General features: G+C 31.1%; 1 protein-coding gene across 1 annotated transcript in view; it reads right to left on the bottom strand.

The window, feature by feature from the left end:
* Positions 1-11,659: 11,659 nt before the first annotated feature.
* Positions 11,660-21,431, bottom strand: part of LOC114717601 (MDIS1-interacting receptor like kinase 2-like) — a 43,973-nt gene continuing 34,201 nt past the window's right edge. The window contains exons 4-6 of the mRNA XM_028902813.1: positions 17,191-17,196; positions 11,970-12,572; positions 11,660-11,829 (exon numbers count right to left, since the gene is read on the bottom strand). Of these exons, the coding sequence (XP_028758646.1) occupies positions 11,660-11,829; positions 11,970-12,572; positions 17,191-17,196 (779 nt within the window). The remainder of the gene's footprint in view (positions 11,830-11,969; positions 12,573-17,190; positions 17,197-21,431) is intronic.

The raw sequence follows: 21,431 nt of genomic DNA, 5'->3' as shown, positions 1-21,431 counted from the left end.
ATATTTTTATCTTTTGAGATTATATAGTTCTTTAACGAAATGAAAAAGTATTTCGGACTTTAAATTTAATTTTTTTTTTAACTATAAAATACTCTAAATCAAATTTTTAGTCTCAAATATATATATGTTAATGAAAATTATATTAAAACATTAAAGTAAGATAAAAAAAACTCAATTAAATCTAACTCAAATACCTACCTTCAATTTTACTTTTTAACTATAGAGGGATATTCTAGTCATTTAACAACTTTCTAAAATTCTTAATTAAGTCTTATTGTCTAATTAGGAATTTGTTGAAAGTGTAAGCTTAAATTTAAAATTTTGATATTTTTGCTTGATTTAATTGAGATTCTCCCCACCTTAATCTCTGCAGTAATTAAATAGATACATAAACATATATAATATGTTGGTTTATAGAGGATGACTAAAACCCTTTACAGTAGCTTTAGAATAATTTTAAAAGCAGCTCTAGAGAGTAATTGTTAGTAGTCTGTTGATAAATATTTGTGTTTATGATTATTGTAGATTATCATTGAAATTTTAAGAATAAATTTGTTGTAACTATTTGTAAACTGAAGTAACGAGTAACTATGGAAATTCTCCATATACACGATTGTGTGTGATTGTACCTTGTTGGTTATCTACTGAATTATGCAAGACTGAATTACATAAATACATGTTATGTGTATTCTGAATTTTTTTTAAGTGTGATTTAACATACATTTCGTTTCATTTGTTATTTACATTATTAATTAATTAATACAATAATTAATATTAATACTTGTTTAATTCCTTGTTAATTATAATAATTAAATCATAGAGATATTATAGTTATTCATATTTTTAACTTACAATTCCTATATGTCTGTGTGTGTATTTTTTATATCGGTGTGTGATTTGGATTTAAAATGTGTGTGTAATGTTTAGATTATTTGAATTGTGGTTGAATCTTTCTCAAGCATGATTGTATTATAATTACTGTTGCGAAATGTCCGAGAATTTTGTTTCTTTCAAACATGCTTGTAACTTGCGGGTACAGCTTCAAAATTCGGCCCATCTCAAATCATAACACCATGCACACATGCCTATATTCTCACACAGCCCCATAATCCTCTTGCACGAGCTTAATCCATGGCAACACCTCTTTTATTCTCCATTAATGTTTCGGGTAGCCATATGTTGAAATCCAGGAAAAATTTTCAGATTTAGTACAACGCCACCAGATTTTAATCATATTCGTTATGTATTTTATACAAATACTCCTCCTGTCTTTAATATGGAACCCAATTGTTGAGTTGATTTTTGTCCTAAATATAAGACCCATTTCTCATATTTATCAGTTTTCTCTAAGTTATCTCTATGAATACTCCCTCAACCATAATCAAGTAGATGAGGGAGAGTAGATATTAAGAAAGATGATTATGGTATTTTAGGAAAAACGTGTCACATTTCTTATAATTAACTAACTTACCTAACCTTTTTAATCTAATCAAATTAATTAAATGGGTCTTATATTAAGGACCGAAATAATACTATTTACTATAATATTACTAACTTCTAAGCATCACGTTATCTCTATGAATACTCCATCAACCATAATCAAGTAGATGAGGGAGAGTGAGTATTAAAAAGGATGATTATGGTATTTTAAGAAAAACGTGTCACATTTCTTATAATTAACTAACTTACCTAACTTTTTTAATCTAATCAAATTAATTAAATGGGTCTTATATTAAGAACCCAAAAGAATACTATTTACTATAATACTACTAACTTCTAAGCATCACGTTTGCTCTCCGTCAAAATTCGGACAGCAAAATGAAGAATTAAAAAAAATCATCCTTTCCACAGTAATATTCAACATGTAACAACATCACGCATGCAAGCGAATATATATCTATATATATACACACATCACCACAATGCTTCATTCTTCTCATTCAAACACTTAGCCTCTTAGAAACTCTCAAACACCTTTAATCAATGAAATCTAGAATTTTCAGATCTGAGATACAACCAACAAAGATTCAAACCATCACATGCAATCCCCTAAATCAATTTCTACAAGCTTGATCATTGTTTTTCACTTTCACAAGCTATATCTGACGCCATTTTTCCCCCCCAATCATTAACCCCTGTTTTTGTCAGCCAAAACAGAGAAGGAAACAATACATGCAAGCTACAAATCATACTCCATCATCATCAATAAACATCATTCTTTCATCATCCTCAAATTTCAACTTAAACCGAAAGCTTCTCTCACTAGAACCCAAATTTCTTCGAGCATCAACTCTTCAAACACACGGCAACCGAAGGAAAGAACGATGGGAGAGTAATCTTCGGACTCATCTCGTCCAGAAACGCTGATTGCATGCAAAGAAAGAAGCTCCGATCACCTTCTCCGGCCACACCCTCGCCTCTCCGTCTCTCTCTATTTCTTGGTTCCTCACTCTCTTTTCCAGCGGCAGATCGCAAAATGAAGGTGGAAGATGACCTGATGGCTTATATCAAATAAGAAGGGTGAGGAATGACCGTTATACCCTTCAATGAGTTTTTGTCTTCACTTTCTTCCTGTCACTATTTTTCTGTAATTGTAAAATAAACTCAAAAATTAATCCACAATATTTTATGTGGATTTTCCTTATCTAATAGTTTCCTTGACCCCAAAATTAATTTTTACGAAAATTTCAGGCCAAAAATCAATTCCTAACTATTTTTTTTAATTTTTTAAGAAAATAACCCTTAATTTCATAAATCAGTGGTCAACTGGACAAGCAAAATTCAATTAATTTTTTATTTATTTTACATGGAATTCGTTTTTTAGAAATAAATTATTTAATTATGCGTACAATTATATTCATAAAAATGTTAAAGGGGAAAAAAAGCATAATCAAGTTCATTGTAAACAGGTTTAGGCATTATCTCTCCTCACTTGAGAATTGAGATAGAAGAGTCTTTAATAACAAGGAGGATGCACTCCTTGTCTTACCGAAAAGAAAATGAAGGCATAATTTATGTAAAATATTTTCTTAAATAGAACATTAATGGAAACAAAGCTTCTTCCAACATTGTGTATAAAAATTCTCAAAGAGTTACTTATAAATTTTGATATAAGTCATAAGATGATTAAAAATGAAATTTAAACATTTGAAAAACAATATAACATATGGGGGGTGACTTTGGCATTAGCTTTATATACTTAATATATCTTTATCCAATAATCAAAACAGAACAAGTAAATTTTAAAATATTAATGATATTTTAAAATTCACATATATTGATTTGATTTGATTGAAAACAAACGCCGCAACTTTCCATATATTTGTTTTTAGATTTTATATAAAATAAGTGATATTATGATAATGAAAGGGTACAATTTTAAATTTTTTATGATTTTTAAATAAAATAAATTAAAATCGCACAATTTTTAGGGCTTTTTTTAAAAAAAACATTTTATCATTGTAATATATTATAATGTTACTCATTTTATTATAATCTAAAGACAAAAAGAAAAAAAAATTGTTTTGGCCAAAAGGAAAAGACCATTTGGGAGTTGGGACAACACACAGCATATTAGAGAGTGTTAGAGAGAGACATATTAGAGGCTCAAGTCCATATAAGTTTAATTTTTTTTCCTATAATGTATACTCTAATGTTCAGTTCAATATAATGATTATGCAGAAGAAAACTGTAATACTAATATGAAACAAAGAAGCCAACTATTCTTATTGACTTCAAGAGGTTTGACTTTGCTTTGAAAATACTACTATAACATAGAATTTTTTTGTTTTTTTTGACCTCGACTATAAGATAGAATTAGAATTTCGAAAGTTCTGAAAAATAATGTGACAGTGTTTGATCAGTCACCCTTGAAAGGATTTTTTTTACTAATGCTAGATTATCTATTTTAGTTTTCGTCTAAAATAAAAAATATATACACTTAATTCTCTGAGGTTTCAATTGGACTTAAAATATTCCTGATAAAAAAATAGACTTTTTTTTTTTTGCTTTTGGCAATTGGACAAAAGTTGTTGGAAAGATGACTTTCTTTCCACTTACTACATCAATACGAAAGTTATGGCTAGAAGAAATAAGATAGAAAAGTTAAGAGATATAAAGTATAAACATCCACTAACTAATCCAAAACAACCAGTACACGTAAAAGGGGAAAGGCCAAACAAAAAATAAATAATGGAATACTTTATCTTCCACCCAGAACAATATGCCTCATGACACTTATGTCCACTATTTTTATACTAGACAGTAAAAAGTAGTTATAAAATATTTTTTAATATAATTGCACTGCCCTTTTGACACACAAAGAATTGCATGGCCTAAATTTAAAAAATTTTATGCGGATCCTAAAATACTCATATTTTTTATAAAGGAAAATTTTTATTTATTTTATATGGATGATATTAACCCTTTATATAGAATTCGTTTTTGAAAAATAAATTATTTAATTATGCTTACAATTATATTCATCAAAATATTTAAAAAAAAAAAAGGAATCAAGTTCAGTGCAAGCAGGTTTAGGCATTATCTTCCCTAACTTGAGAATTGAGATAGAAGAGTCTTTAATAATAAGGAGGACACACTACTCGTCTTACCGAAAAGAAAATGAAGGCATAATTTACGTAAAATGTTAATTTTTTTTATAGAACATTAATTGAAAGAGAGCTTCCTCCAACATTGTGCATAAAAATTTTGAAAGAGTTAGTTACAAATTTTGATATAAGTCATAAGATCGTTAAAAATGAAATTTAATCAAATCTTTTGAAAAACAATATAACATAAATAGCGGATGACTTCTTCTTTTTTTGCCAAAAAAACAGGGGATGACTTAGGTATCAGCTTTATATACTTAATATATTTTTATCCAATATTTTAAAATTCACATATGTTGATTTGATTTGATTGAAAACAAATAGATTAAGTATAAAGAGTGGGTTGGGAGCCTCTAATAACGCACTGCGCCGCAACTTTCCAAATATATATTTTTAAATTTTTTTATCATTAGATTTTATATAAAATAAGTGATCTTATGATATGTTATGATAATGAAATGGTACAATTTTAAATTTTTTATGATTTTTAAATAAAATAAATCAAAATTGCACAATTTTTAAATATATTATAATGTTACTCATTTTATTATAATCTAATGACAAAAAGTAAAAGGGAAAAAACCATTTTGGAGTTGGGACAACACGAAGCATATTAGAGAGGATCAGAGGCTCAAGTCCATATAAGTTTCATTTTTTCCTATAATATATACTCTAATGTTCAGTTCAATATAATGATTACGCAGAAGAAAACTGTAATACTAATATGAAACAAAGAAGCCAACTATTCCCATTGACTTCAAGAGGTTTGACTTTGCTTTGAAAATACTACTATAAGATAGAATGAGAATTTTGATAATTCTGAAAAATAGTGTGACAATGTTTGACCAGTCACCCTTGAAAGGATTTTTTAACTAATTCGAGATTATCTATTTTATTTTTCATCTAAAATTAAAAAAAATACACTTAATTATCTAGGGTTTCAATCAGACTTAAAATATTCCTGATAAAAAAAATAGAATCAAAACATTGAAGTTCAATTTTCATGCTTAATTATTAAAATTAAAGAAAACGAGTTATTATATATATATTTTTTAAATTTTATATTGATACTAAATTAAATTAAACTAATATATATTGCTGATAAAATTTCTCAAATCATGTATGCTCTCTCCCCCCAAAAATATATTACCCACTTTTTTAAGCGCTTATCCCTCTTTGCAATACCATGTTCTATATTTTAGAATATTTTTTAAAATATTTTTATCCGTATCCCTGTTTAATGATTTTTCCCAACTTCTAATAAATAATTTTACTATCATGAAACATTTAATTAGAGGTAGATTTTGGAAAATAAAAAATAAAAAAGCACTTAGGAACTACTAATTTTCTTACTTTTCATCATTTTGACAAAGATACTATATTTATTGAAATAATAAATAGATGCAACTAAGAGAATGTGAAAAGGTTCCGATTTGCTGCCAACTCTCAATTCAAAGTCTTGAATTAATGTGCTACTAATTCAACACGGCAAGTTCCACTTTCATAATAATTTGTACTACACAAAAAGAAGGACATTTCAGTATTTTTGGTCCAAATAATTAGGTATGGGTATTACTATATAAAACGCTTGATGAAATCCACCTAAAGATATGAGTAGGATGTCCATCTCAACAAATCAATTTTTAATTCCTTTTCCAAACTTAAAAAAAAACTTCTCAAATAAAAAAGTCAAAACGTGCTTATGATTTAATTTTTTTAATTTATCTTTATTTTTTACTTAGTTTGATTGCAATCTGACCTTCTTTTTTTTTTTCCGTTTAACTCCGTTGTAGACTCATTTTGATTGTTATTGAAAAATTATTTTTTATGACATTCATATGGTTCATTTTTCAATATTAATTTAGATTAAGTCTTACAACTCAACAAATTACTAACAGAGATGTTTACATCTTATTTAGCTTTTTTTTTTGCCAATTACATCTAATTTAGTTCAAAGAATGCTTAACTTTGATAATTAAGGATCAGAAGAACACATCAAATTCAGGGATAAGTGTAAAATATAATAAAACAAAACAGAAAATAGAATAAAATTAAAATACTAAGTAATATTAAATCAATAGCAAAAGAGTCAAACGCACATATAAATGTTTGGTAATGAACTTGAAATTTGACGAACTTAAGCAGTTAGCCAACCGAAAGCGGACAAGGTAAAAGGCGGATGGTATTGGTGCAACCTCCATGAAAATGAGCCGTAATTAGTTCATTATTTGTACAAAAAAAGTAGTAATAAAATAAAAATGGGTGGAAGTGGATGTGGTTATGAACTTAAGGACAAAATGGTCTAAAAATCAAACGGACCAAACTGAGGCACTAGTTCTGATTTATCTGTTGGGCTCTCATCCGTGTGTTAGTCACAACAATCCTTGGAAAAATATAATACTCCTCCGATCCTTAACATAAAATTTAATTAACTAATTTAAATAAATTAAGGGTGTTCGTTAAATTAGTTAATATGATATGTTTCTTCTAAAACATCCTAAACATCATCTTTCTTAACTCATTCCCTTCTTTTTCTATTTGATTATTATTGGAGAATATTAATAAGATTAATTTGAAAAAATTGATAAACATATTAAATATGTTTTACATATAAGACCAATATTAACTTCCCAATTAAATCCTATATTAAGAACAAAAAAAGTATTCCTTTGATCCTAAATACAAAAAAAGTATTCCTTTGATCCTAAATATAAGATCCCTTTTGTAGTGTAAATTACACTACAAAAAAGTTCTTATATTTAAGATCAGAGGAGTATATATATATGTGCGTGCGCATCAAAAGTCATAAATTAAGGAGCCTCCACGCTAGGCTTAATTTTCTTATGCCTTCCCTGTGATAATTCACCTTTTAATATGAGAGCATGATCTGAAATTTTCCAGAATTTTTCACCACCTCTAGGTATTTATTTTGAATTTTCTCCGATTAGGCCTTTATCGGTAAATCTGAGAGAAAATAAATTCTCTAAAATTAATTCCTGGGCTTCCAAGGCCTAAAACTAATTTTATAAATTCAAACACACATTTAGATGAATTTTCCATCAATCTCCCAAATTTATTGAGGTCTCTAACTCAGTAAAATAATTATTTTCCTTCATTTCCCCAATAATTTCCCGAAAAACCTCCATTTACAGGAAATTCCGTAATAATTCATTTTTACCGAAATTTCACCTTTCGGACCTCAACCGAGTTTTCAAAACCTTTACTCTATACTTTCCATTTTTCAGGGATTTTCTGGAATTTTTCTCAAATTTTCCCGTTTTGCCCTTCCTAGATCGATAATTACGAAAATGTCAGCTCGGACCTTTTCGGGGTTTCATATCAAAAATCGTTTCATCTCCCTGTCTAGTTCTTACATTGAGCCTTATCCCAATTTTTGATCATTTATTGCCAAATAAAAATTTTTGGGATGTGACAGTTATCACATTTTCCCACACATTTTTTTATCCTTTTTTTATTTATTATAAGGGCATATTTGAAAATAAAAATATATTTCTAATCTATTTATGGCTTTTAACTAATTTTAATTAATTTTTTATTATTCGTAAATTAGTTATTTTGGTGCACTCAGCATTCTAAATTATTAAGTATAAAATAGTACTAAAAAATACTTTATGGTGCTAAATGTACCTGAAAATACAAAATACTTTAAGATATTGAATGCATATTAAAAAAATATAGCTGCACCTTTACCCATGTTTACTTTCCAACCATATTCCCAAACAGAAAACTAATTAGCAATTTTCCATTCACTCCTTCCTCTGATCTCGTATTTTTTTCTTGTCATTTTTTTGGGAGAATTACAATCAGGTCCTACAGAAGAGAAATAATTACTAAAAGGTCCCAATAACAATTTGAGCAGCCTGTAATGACAAGTGCTACAGTGGAGAATAACAACATTTGGAACTTGTTTTGTTATTTTTTTTCTTTTATGAGACTTGATTGTAATTCTCCTCTTTTTTTTCCCTCCAAATGGCAACATTTTGAAGCAAAGGAGGGGCAGTGAAGAAAAGCCGTTCCCTAAAAAAGTCACCGCTACTGGAATACTGTGGTCGGTACTTGAAAGATGACTGGTTAAAGCCATAGGATTCAGAATCCCAGCCACCACCATAAGGACTATTGAAGAAGGATGATTTGCTATAACCACCTTGCTTAAAAATAAATAAATATAAAAAACACAATAAATTAAAATATTATATTTATGATTAAATTAAATCTCTAATTAGTTTTTATATTTAGAACATGAAGTAGTATGTAATACATAACAGGTGAACTTTGGACCCATTCAAAGTCCAAGACACTCAAGTCTAACCATCAAGCCCGCAAGCAATAGTTTAGCATACACATCACAAATTCTTGAATAAAGGCCAATCATCAAAATAGATAGCTTCATGTGGATCCACATTCCACAACCAATACATTCCCAAGGCACTTGGCCATAACTACAAGGTTTCCAAATCACAAATCATTAGTCATTCAACATTATCATCCAAGTTAAAACGTAACTTTGATGCTTTCAACACCAATCATGTTATTATTGCTAAGTATCTCAAAAATGTAAGTGATATAATAACCTTATGTCCCTATAGTTATGTAATAAAAAGAGAGACACTTTCTAGTAATAATAAAAGCATAACAGGTATTGTAAGTTTTTCATAATTACATTTCTTTTAGCCGTCTTTAAGTTACTAACATGCATGATTAAGATGAAATATGAGAGGTGAGGAACAACACGTGAAACCTGATTTGACTTTTTTTTTTTTAATTAATCCTTAAGTTTGGTGGTGTGTTTGTTGGCCTCGAACTTTTGAACATCTCACATTTGTGTTCATTCTAGAGATGAGTTTCTCCTCTTCATGCTTAGATGCTATTGATTCCCCCCCTCTATTTCTTATCCTTTCTTCATTTTTCTTATTGTTTTCAATATGCATGTCACCTAGATTTTTTCACATATATGTGTGCATATATATATAGAAATGTAAATTATACGTTAAGTATTTTAATTTACATATCATATATTTAATTTGCATATCAGATATCTGTATTTAGTATTATTTATTTTATTTAATCCTTTGTAAGTGACTAGGTTTATTTTGATATAACTTGAAAACTTCTTTTTTGGCATGAGCATTCATTTAAGAAATTTATCTTTTTTAACATTGCATAAGACTATAATCTAATTTGTTCTGCTCAATTTTGTTCTTCAAAATTGTCTCACTTAGAACTTTTAGTCAATTTGAAAATTTTTTCGCAAAATAATCATGGCAACAAGACATTAGTAGTTGATACTATCTATATGGCAACAAGTTTAAAAGAGCTTTTTCTTTATAAATATTATCAAGAACCTAAAGCAAAACAGTATTGGACATAAATGGTGGAGTGATATTTAATGCTTACTTATATAAAAAGAGAATTTTTTATTGCACTAAAAATAAAAAATTTATTATACATCACTGCTGTTTGGAGATGGTTTAAAATTTTACAATGTGCTTGAAAAAATTTTACTGTTAGTTTGTGATGATAGAGACGGATATGCAAATGGAGATCTTCCAGTACTTGGATTGAACTAGCAAATCGCTAAAGATCTGGGAGGCTAAACAATTAATAGATTTACAATGTGTTTGAAAAAATAAGTTCTCTAAAATTACAAAATTGCTAAACTAATCAATTCAGGGTGACGCTTGCATGAATATGAATTAATTACTTTTCACTGGGTAACACACACACTAGTCATATATTGGAGTTGTTAATGATGATGTGCAACATTAGTCTTCTCAAATCAAGGATTAGAAAAATATGTAATAGAAACTATAAATTGATAACACATCACTAATGAACTTAATTACACAATATTTAATTATTATTTTGGGTTGGTCCATATTCAAAAGGTAAAACACAAGTAGACTAGGGGAACACATTAAGTATAAAGACAATAATATACCACACATCATCACATCATGATGATCTTATTTTCAGTTGAGATCTCCAACATAACTTATATGAAGCTATGGAACAGAACTAGAAATATGTGATTTTGGCATTGCAAGCTGCTTACATACTTACTCCATGGTTGGGCGAGCACGTGGATTTTCATTCAAGCAGGTAGAAGCTATTCTTGCAATCAACGTCACCTTCTTAACCACTAAGCCTTGAGGATAAGGTAGCCTTTGGTCTAACACTTCGTTCAAATCCAAATTGTGAGTAGCTATCACTACTACAAAAAAGAGTATTCACAACGCTAATTTACAGCGGTTATTAGCAAAAACGTTGTAAAAAATATGACGGTGGCATTTCTGTAATTATAGGCGGACTTTTAACGGCGGTTTTTTAAAAACCGCCGTAAAAAATACTTTTAACGGCGGTTTTTTAAATAACCGCCGTAAAAAGTCTATCAGAATTTTAAAATCCATCGCGCGATAGTTTTCACTTTTCAGAGTCAGAGCTCATAGTCCCCCATACCACATCCTCACTCGATTTTCTCCCTCCTCCTATATTTGTCGGCGTTTATCCATTGCCTCTATCATTTCCGCCATGTTCTACCATCACTGTCGCTGTTGCTGTTACCGTCACCATCGCCTCATCCTCTTCATTCTTATTTGTGAGTTTTTCACCTCCATTCTTTCTGTGGATTTTGTAGTTTTTGTGGTTTGATATGATTATTTTCTTTAGTTAAAAATAAGATGCTTAATCTGAGTTTAAAGAGATCTGATTTTTAACAGATCTGAGTTTTTGATTTTATCAGATCTGAGTCTTTGATTTTACCTTTATTAAATCTTAGTTGCTTCGATCTGGTGGCCGAAGGTGAAGCTAAGTGACGCTATGAAGGCAGGAAAGAATCTATATTTACTCCATCAAAATGCTTTTAACTGGCGAGAGATTTCTTTTGAGGCTTTGTTCTTCCGTTCCCTCCTAATCAGTATTTTTCAGTCACATATCACGGCGGTTCTTAAACCACCGTGAAATCCTCTACATTTTACGTCGATGGCATAGACGTCGGTCTCAAAACCGCCGTAAAAAGCTTATTTTAACCGCCGTTAAATGTATTTTTTGTAGTAGTGTGTTGTTGGTGTTGCACTAGAAGATGTTGATGAGAAACATGACATTATGAGATCTCTTGGATGCTTTCCCATGATTATTTCCAGAGCCAACACTCCAAAGCTATAGACGTCACATTTCTCGGTAACTTGCTTTGAGTAAGCAAGTTCTATAACAAAACCAAAAAGATTATCATGAAGAAAACATTGTGAATAATAAATTTTTTATTGTTAAATAATGGAAACATGACATATAACACCATGCAAACTCAAAAGTAATGAAAACCGCATAACATAAAAGATCCTTAACCTGGAGCAGCATAGCCAAAGGTGCCAGCAAATGAGGTCCAATTGGTAGAATCTGGATACAAAAGCTTGGATGTCCTAAAGTCAGAGATATGTGCCTCATAATCTGAGTCTAAAATAACATTTTTGCTTGATAAGTCACGATGAACTATCGGAGGTGAGCATCCATGATGAAGATAGTATGAAGCATTAGCCACACCTTCAACAACTTTGATTCTTTTAGTCCAATCCAATGCAATTGCTTGTGTCTCTTCACTTAGTATCTTGTCCAAGCTGCCTCCTTCAGAGAATTCATAAACCAAAAATGAGACCTTTGAATGCCAGCAAAACCCATATAGCTTGATGATATTATGATGCCTAGTTTCTGTTAAGGCCCTAATCTCACTCATAAAAGCTTTTTGATGACACATATCCTTGTCTGGTACTGAATAAAGCTTCTTCACAGCCACAACTTGACCTGTGGATAATTCTGCTTTGTAGACACTTCCAGATCCTCCCTCTCCAATGAGATATTTTTCGTTGAACTCCTCTGTGGCTTCAATAATGTTTTCATATACTAATTTCCCATCATAACTCCATATGGCAAACAAATTTTGAGTTTGCCCTTCTCTTTCTTGACTTTTTGTTTTCTTTGCTTTGTGATGAAAAATAATATATGAAATTCCAACAAAAAATGTTGCTAGCATCACAGCTCCTGAACCAAAGGATACAACATAGATCACCACTTTCCTGCTCTTGGAATGGCTTGAGTCAAAATTTGTTGTTGGGCAAATTGGTGGGCCAGATAGATTACCACATAAGCCTTTGTTGCCTTTTAATCTCTCTATTGTAGCTGCATGAAAGGCTCAAATATTTGGAAGTGGACCTTCTAATTTATTGTATGATATGTCAATCATAGTCAAGCTTATCAAATCATTAAAAAAATGAAGGAATCATTCCAAAGAAATTGTTACATGAGAGGTTCAACATTTCCAGTCGTTGTAGCTGTCCAAGCATTACTGGGATTGTTCCAGCAAATGAATTTCCACTAAGATCAAGAAACCGAAGCTGTTGCAATTGACCAAAACTAATGGGAATGCTAAAGAACTTATTTCCACTTATGTTTAATTCCCATAATTTGGTCAACCCTCCCAGTTGTTCTGGAATTGAGCCACTTAAGTGATTGTTAGCTAGACTTAACTTTTCAAGTTTCGTCAACAATCCTATCTCAATAGGAATGTTTCCTGAAAGTTGATTGTTGCTCAAACCAAGTTCACTCAATAATGTCAAGTGGCTCAATTCCTTTGGAATATTTCCTGTCAAGTGATTTGATGAAAAATTAAGTCGCTATAACTTTGTTGCTTGACCTAGTTTTGGTGGTATGCCCCCCGACAAGTTATTATAAGAGATCTCAAGGTTTGTAAGGTTATTGCAGTGCCCCCATGTGGGTGACAAGTGGCCATAAAGTGCATTATTACTTAAATCAATATAGTCCAAGTGTGGATATACACCAAAAGCTTCTGTGATGTTCCCTGTAAGTTGATTACTTTCAAGCCTGACTCTGATAAGGCTAAAGCAGTTCTTCAAGCTTCTTGGAATTGGACCAGTGATTTGATTTTTAGTTGCAATGAATATAGTAAGCAGTCCACCAAGGCAAATGTCTTGGGGCAAATGACCTTTGAAATTATTGTATGCAATATCCAAGAGTACCAATTTTGTAAGGTTATTCATCTCTGATGGAAGATTGCCACTAAGTTTATTTTCAAACAAACTTAGTATGGAGAGCTTTGCAAAGTTTCCAATGCCAGAAGGGATAGATCCAGAAAGCTTGTTTTCATATAATATTAGTTGGGTGAGATCTGTCAAGTTTCCAATGCTAGAAGGAACAGATCCAGAGAAGTTGTTCGTTGCCAATTCTAGCACAGAGAGCTTTGTCAAGTTTCCAATACTAGAAGGGATAGATCCAGAAAGGTTGTTTTGAAAAAGCCTGAGGTTGACTAGATTGGTCAAGTTCCCTATGGATGGTGGGATTGATCCCGATATTTTATTGTCTACCAACTCCAATTCTCCCAAAGCATGGAGTTTCCCGATTTCCTGTGGAATTGACCCTAAGATTTGATTAGAATAAAGATAAAGTCCTTGTAAACGGGACAAGTTTCCGATAGTAGTAGGGATGCTACTAGAGAGATAGTTGACTGACATGTCAAATTCCACAAGTCCCCTGATCATTCCAATCCCATGGGGGATAGAGCCAATAAACTGATTGTCATTAAATCTTAAGTATTGGAGGTTAATCAATCTACCAATTTGTGGAGGAATATGACCAGAAAAGTTATTGCCTCCTAGCTCAAACCATGATAGGTTAGTCAAATTTGCTATAGCTTTAGGAATATGGCCACTGAAATGATTATAACCTATGCCCATAACACTAATCCTAGTCAACTGTGTGATCCAATCTGGAAATGTTCCAAAAAGTTCGTTATGACTAAAATTAAAAATGGTGATTGAGGAAAGGTTGGCAAGACTTGTTGGAATGCTACTGGAGAACTCATTAGAAGAAAAATCTATACAAATGAGTATGGATAGTTCGCCAATCTTGGGAGGGATATTCCCATAAAATGAGTTATGTTGCAACTGTATGAATTAGAGATGAGGGAAGGATGAGAAATTGAGACTATCAAGCGTACCTCTTAGTCCAAAATTTGGAAGAGATATATTGGCAATGGGGTTGAGCTCATTGCATGCAATTCCAACCCATTTGCAAGGAGGACTGCCATTTTCCTTCCATGACGATAACACAGTTTGGCTTTGGTGGTCAAGGCTGGCCTTCCACTTGAGCAAAGCATTTACTTCACTGTTTAATGATAAGGTCATGAAAGAGGAAACAGGAAATGGGAACAATATTAAAAAGCCAACTAATAGCACCCACCAAAGTGTTAGCTTTTCAGAAAATTGAGATTCTCTGACGACAAGGAACCCCATGGCTATGAAGGAAATTTTAAACAAATCGAGAATGGTGTAAATGAAGGGATAGTGAGAGGGATATATAAGGAGATGAAGTAACAGTCATTATTTATTCACTGAGTATTCTTACTAGCAAGTAGGTGTGTAACTGATGTGACTTGACACTTCTCAAAACAACGCCTCTGTATGCAAACTAGCTTATTAAGATATTTAAAACATTAAATTATCTATAATGATTCAGATTCATTTGCCAAAATAGCATATGATAGAGAAATCAACAACGTGCGTGACTGTATATGTAGTCAAGCTAATTGTGGACTTTCTTCTAACTTGCAAGCTGGGCAACTAAAGAAGAAGAGAACAGCTTATTAGTGATCATTTTATCAAGAAAAAGTGAAAGACATTGAAAAGTGGGAGTGGATGTGCAATTCTAATTAATGACATTTGAAGAATATTATCGCTGAGACTTCATTAATTTATTTGTTAATAAATATTATAGTATGAAAGAATGTAATACTTAACTTACATGATATGAAAAGTATTTTATATATTGGCCCGAAAAAGTGTGATATATATTTATGAGAAAAGGACACAAAAATGACACTTAAACTTTGAAACCCCAAAATAGTTACTTGAATAAGTAAAATTCCAATTTAAGTACAGGTGACCAATTTGGAATTTACAAATTTTTTGAAATAACCATATTACCTTTTATTTTTTATTCTTTTTTTTTAAAAAAGAATTTGAATTTTACTTATTCAAGTAACCATTTTGGGATTTTCAAGTTTAAATATCATTTTTATGTCATTTTCCCTATATTTATTAGCACTTAAATCTTTTAATAGATAAAAATATTTTTTTTGCCAAAAAAAAAATCCCCAAAGGTCCATTTGCCATTTGGGATCAAAATGAGCAATCTTAGTTACAAATTCAATTTATACGAAAACAATTGAAATTTGAAAAAAACCAAACCAACTTAAAATTTGATCCTTCAAGTGAAACCCCTAAAATTTATATTTCGCTGATCGATCTTAAACTTTGTGATTAGCCTCCTCAATTTTTTTTTGGAAAAAAATTATCATATTGTTTTAACTTTCTTTTTTGGCTTAGCATTTTAACCTTCTCTATTAATTTTTTAATACAAACTTTGCATATGGTCTGAAATCATATTTCATATTAATCTTCATGATATTAACTTTAAAATAATACTCCCCCGGTCCTATTCAATTACTAGCCGCACAATATATAGAAAAGTTATTTATAATAAATTCATATTAAAAACTAAACTAAACATACACTCCCTACAATCTTGCATATAAAAACTAGTTCAGAAATTTGTTTTGATCTCAAATATAAAATCTCAATTTGTTTTTCTTCCCCAAATATTTAGCTAATCAAGCACTTTTCTTAAATTCCATTTACGTGTAGAACGGACTGACAAAAAGAAAAATTATGTGTAGAAAGGGAAGAAGAGAAATAGTGATAGTGCTCTAAGAAAGACTTGGTCTTCTGAGGCTTTATTTCCAGCTTGCGCCTTGGACGACATGAAAAATAACTCTTGAAAGATGGAAAAATCAATTAATGTGTGTGGGAGTTAGGGGCCTCTTGAATTAATTGACGATTGATAGTACATCTTGAGAAAGTAATGCCAAAATCTGCACTTTTCTCATAGATAATTAATGATGTGTTCGCATTTAATTTGAATAGTTAAGCTTAATCTCCATATGAATTTTAAGGGGGGAAGCCATTTTACAAGTATGCGTACTTTTTCTCAATTTTGAATTTGGCATGAAACATCCTGCCTTTAACCCCTCAGAGCATGCATTCGTAAGCGTTATGGTTCAAGCAGATCATGACACAAATCCGTGGATTTAAAATTTCAACATAATTACTCGAGTTACTATTCACTGTTAAATTTTAAGATTATAGGTCCAACTTCAAAAATTCATAACTAAACCCATAAAAATTGTATTGAGGTGTTCTAAAATTCTACGGAAAGCTGTTTCGATGATCTTTAAGGGAAAAATATCCAATTGGACTTATCCATACCCAATTCGTACAGTTTAATTCAATAAATATTACTGTTCATTTCATAAAATCTGGAACTTCCAAATTCTGTGCTTCAACTTTGGAAATTCGTATCTCCTTGTGTACACATCCAATTGAGATGATCTACCTCTCATTTTAAATTTTGGATATGTACTATGATTCTGCCTAATCTCTTGACTTAACTCATTCGTTTGATAGGTCAAACTACAGCTACAAACTCACTGCTCCAGGACCTATGTTATATCTCTTAACATCTCTTTACTTTAATTCTTTTTATTTCTTTGGCATACATAACATGGGCTTACTCTTTCCCATTCATGCTCATACACTTTCATTTATACCATAGATATTATAATTAATTACATGGCATCATTGGCATCCACAACATAAATTACATAGTAGGAGAATTACACATTGAATGATAATATCATTCATTAAGATGAACAATTCTCCATTTTCTTCTCCTTGCTTCTCATGCCATTATTGCTCATTGATTATTGACCTAAATGGTTGATTAGGAAGGGGGTGAGATTCGGGGGAATCTTAGTAGCAAACAATACCATATTAATCATGCTAGATGGATGCTAATGCATTACACGTAACTTGTTTATTTTCTTGTTAATTAGTGACATATTAGCATGCTTAAAGCTAACTTCTTGATGCATGGCCATGGAAACATAATCTACTCATCATGAATAGCAATTACAGCAGCTAAAACATGTCACAATAACATTCAATAACATGTACACGGCAACACACAAGCATACAACATCAAGCAATGACAATAGACAAGTTCACTACCTTGCACCTCAAGCTTTCCTCTTACTTTTCCTTTGACTCCTTTGACTTTCCAACCATGTGGCATTCGGTTAACATCACCAAACATCCCCTTTGATGTTCCAAAGGTCCTAAATATAGTCACATAGATCATACAATCTATTAGGACCACTAAATTACATAAAGTTCAAGACTAGCTCTCTTGAACCTCAATCCTTTCTCTTGCTTTTAGGGTTTTCTTTCTAGCTTCTCTAACATAAATCTCATCATTTACCATCCTTAAGATCTATTTCTTATCAATTAGGACCACTTTAGATGGCCTTAGATTCAAGAAGATCAAATCTGGAAATTATGTTTCGCGGGTACTGTTCACGCAGAAAACCCAGAATTTTTGTTCAACTTTGAAAATTTATAATTAATTCTAAAAAAATCAAAATTGAGTGGTTCCAAGTCTCACTAAAAGATACTTAAGTTAAATTTAAAGGAAACATAGTTTTAGGAACCAATTCTACGTTGAACAGTGCCAGAATTGTACGGAACTCGATACTCTTCCAAAAGTTCAACACTATTTCTAGATTTCAAACCCTAACTTTGAAAAATCACCATAAATCGTACACATATCCAAATGAAGTGTTCTACTCATAGATTTAAAGCTCACAGAGTGTACTTTAATCATACAAAATTTCAGAATCAGATTCAAAGAGAAACTAATTTGAAATAGGTATCAAATCAGATGCTATAACCACCACATACCTTGATCTTGAAGCTTGAACTTAGATGGACTTTCTCTCACTAGAAATAGCTCTTTCTCTCTCTAAATGCAAGAGCGGCAGAGTTTTCCCTATGGTTCCTTGTTTGGCCAAAAATGTGAGGGGAGGAGTGCCTATTTATAGTCAAAATTTTGGCTTGAATGGACCAAAATACCTTTGGTAGTTAATAGAAAGGGTAAGGGCAATTTTGGAATTTCAAGTTAACTTTTACATCATCATTGCATCATATTCTTGCATCATGCTTACCTCAACCTTCTAGAAGATGCCAAGTGTCACAAATGTGGTGGAGGAGAAGGGAGATTAGATCCTAGTCGTTGGATCAAACTTGATTCCTCCAAATTTACTTGGCCCACATTTCTCCGGCCTTCTTTATGGCCTTCTGGAGCTCAGAAAATTCTTTTGTCTACTCCATAAATTTCTTTTAATTCTAGAGAATAACTATGAATTTTCTTAGGCCACAACACTCCCTTTAAGCCTTGCATAAAATTCATTTACCAAAATGCCCTTTTATCAACATAATCAACTTTTTAATTTATTAAAACCATTCCACTGGCCTTTTGGTTGCGAGACTAATTTTATAAATTAGTATAACCTTTCAACCATTTAATCTCATTTTTGTATACATTTTTGAGGTCTCTTGCTATTTTAAATAATTACCTCAAACAATGTACTTTTTACTGGCCATAACCTTATAAATTCCATTTAAGCTGCCTCAGAGGTACTTTCGTCTTTTCTCTTCACAGAAGAGCCTTAGAATATTATTTCTCATTTTCTAGGATTTTCTTGGAATTCTTTGTATACTCTTCCATTTTTACCCCTATTGGTCATAACTTTCCGAATTTACGGTTTAGTCCCTACTTGAACTTAACTTCATACAATCCTCTCTTTGAGGTTTCTAACTTAACCTTTGACCTGTATCTACTCTCTTTTCTCTCTCTAGGCCTTCGAGACTTTACTGGAGCCTCTAGCCTTGATTATACTTGAGTCCCTGAAAACTTTTACTTTGCAGTTTAGTCCCTGAAACTGTTTTAATTTTCTTTCCCGTCTTTGGGACCTTTCCTAATAGGCGTCTAGTAGCCTATCCAATTTAGACTATTTTTGGTACTACTAGGCCTAAAAGTTCGGATATTACATGGCACACGTACATTTGTTTATTAAATCATCATTTAACTTTGCTTTGTTAGCCATGTACTTTAAGAAACACAGTGAAAGGATCAATGGAGGAAATAGCTAGATTTTGATTTCAACCACAAGAAATATCCAAACATCGTGTGTGACTGTGCATGAGAATAAATTATAAGCTAAGTGGCGACTTCCCGTAACTTACAAGCTCGGGCAACTTATATTTTCTAAGTGGAAGACTTTGAAATGTAGAAGCGGCGGGGCCATTTTAATGAGTCATAGACACATTTGGGGCGTATTACAAGGGAGTCTTCATTCTAATAGAACCAGTTCAAACTGCATGATCTCAGTAGGCCACGACATAAACTACTACCTTCATTTTTTAATCTCCTTTTTTTTTTTTGTCTGAGACAAGAAACTATTGTTGAAAATGCAATTTAATGACTAACATATCATATTCGTAACTTTCTTTATTAAGTTTTTAAGGCATACTTCACATATATTATGAAATTATATCTAATTTTGATCTTCATGATATTAAAATATACTACAAAAAAACTGGCTTTCAGTGACGATTCTAAAAAGTTGTCTTTGAAACTTGAATTTTAGTGGCGATAATTTAAGTCGCCACTAAAAGTGTGACCTTCTAAGCTTTCAGTAACTTCTGTCCCTTAATTACTTCTTCTCGTGCTTGCTTGGGCTCATCTTTCTGATGATAATTGAAGTTGCTACTGACTAAAAGTTTGAGTTTCTTCAGTAACTATTAAAGTCGCCACTTAAATAAAGTGACTTTCAACAACAACTTCAATTGTCGTCGCAAAAAGTCATACTTTCAGTTAGTGTGACTTTTTATATATTTTTTTCTCACTAACAAATATATATTATTTAAATATAATATTTAACATCTCAAAACATTAAATGTATCATTTTATAATAAAAAATAAAATAAGGTAATGATATTCCATTTTCATAGGATTTATATTTAAATCAATACTTTTCTTAATAAAATGTATTATGCACTTACAACTATATACTATATACTTCTTTGATCTTTAATATATGACCTAATTTTAGAGTTAATATTAGTCCTATATGTAGAACTTATTTCATATGTTTACCAATTTTTTCCAATTAACCCTATTGATATTCTCTTAGAATGATCAAGTAGGAGAAAAAAAGGAGGGAATTGAGAATGATGCTTATGGTATTTTTTTTAAAAAAAAACATATCATATTAACTAATTTAATTAATATTTTTAATTTACTCAAATTAGTTAATTAGGTCTTACATTGAGGATTAAAGGAGAGAGTATATATGTAAATGCTTATATTGCTTTAGTGTCTACCTAAAAACAATTGTTCTACTGATTTTGATAGATAAATTTTAATATGTTGTATGTATATGTCTATAAAATAAATTGACAAAATGAATTTTAACAATTTACAAATGATCAAAAGAAAGTTTTTTGACCAACAACCCCATGGCCATTAAGGAAATTTTAAGCAAATCGAGAATGGTGTAGAGATGAATTAACAGCATTTGTTTATTGAGTATCCTTCCCAGCAAGTGGGTGCGTAACTGATGTGACATGACATTTCTCAAAACTACACACCTTCGTATGCAAACTAGCTTATTAAGATATTCAAGACATTAGATTATTTATAATGATTTCGATTCCTTTGCTAAAACAGCCTATGGTAGACAAATCAAGAGCGTGTGCGACTGTACATGTAGTCAAGCTAATTGTAGACTTTTCTTGTAACTTGCAAGTTGGAGCCACTTAGCAAGAAACTAGCTCACCAAGG

The sequence above is a fragment of the Neltuma alba genome, unplaced genomic scaffold (assembly GCF_004799145.2).
Source record: "Neltuma alba isolate B1F8T4 unplaced genomic scaffold, ASM479914v2 tig00011756_pilon, whole genome shotgun sequence".
NCBI classification, from domain to species: domain Eukaryota; kingdom Viridiplantae; phylum Streptophyta; class Magnoliopsida; order Fabales; family Fabaceae; genus Neltuma; species Neltuma alba.
This window is presented reverse-complemented; position numbering and strand designations above follow the sequence as displayed.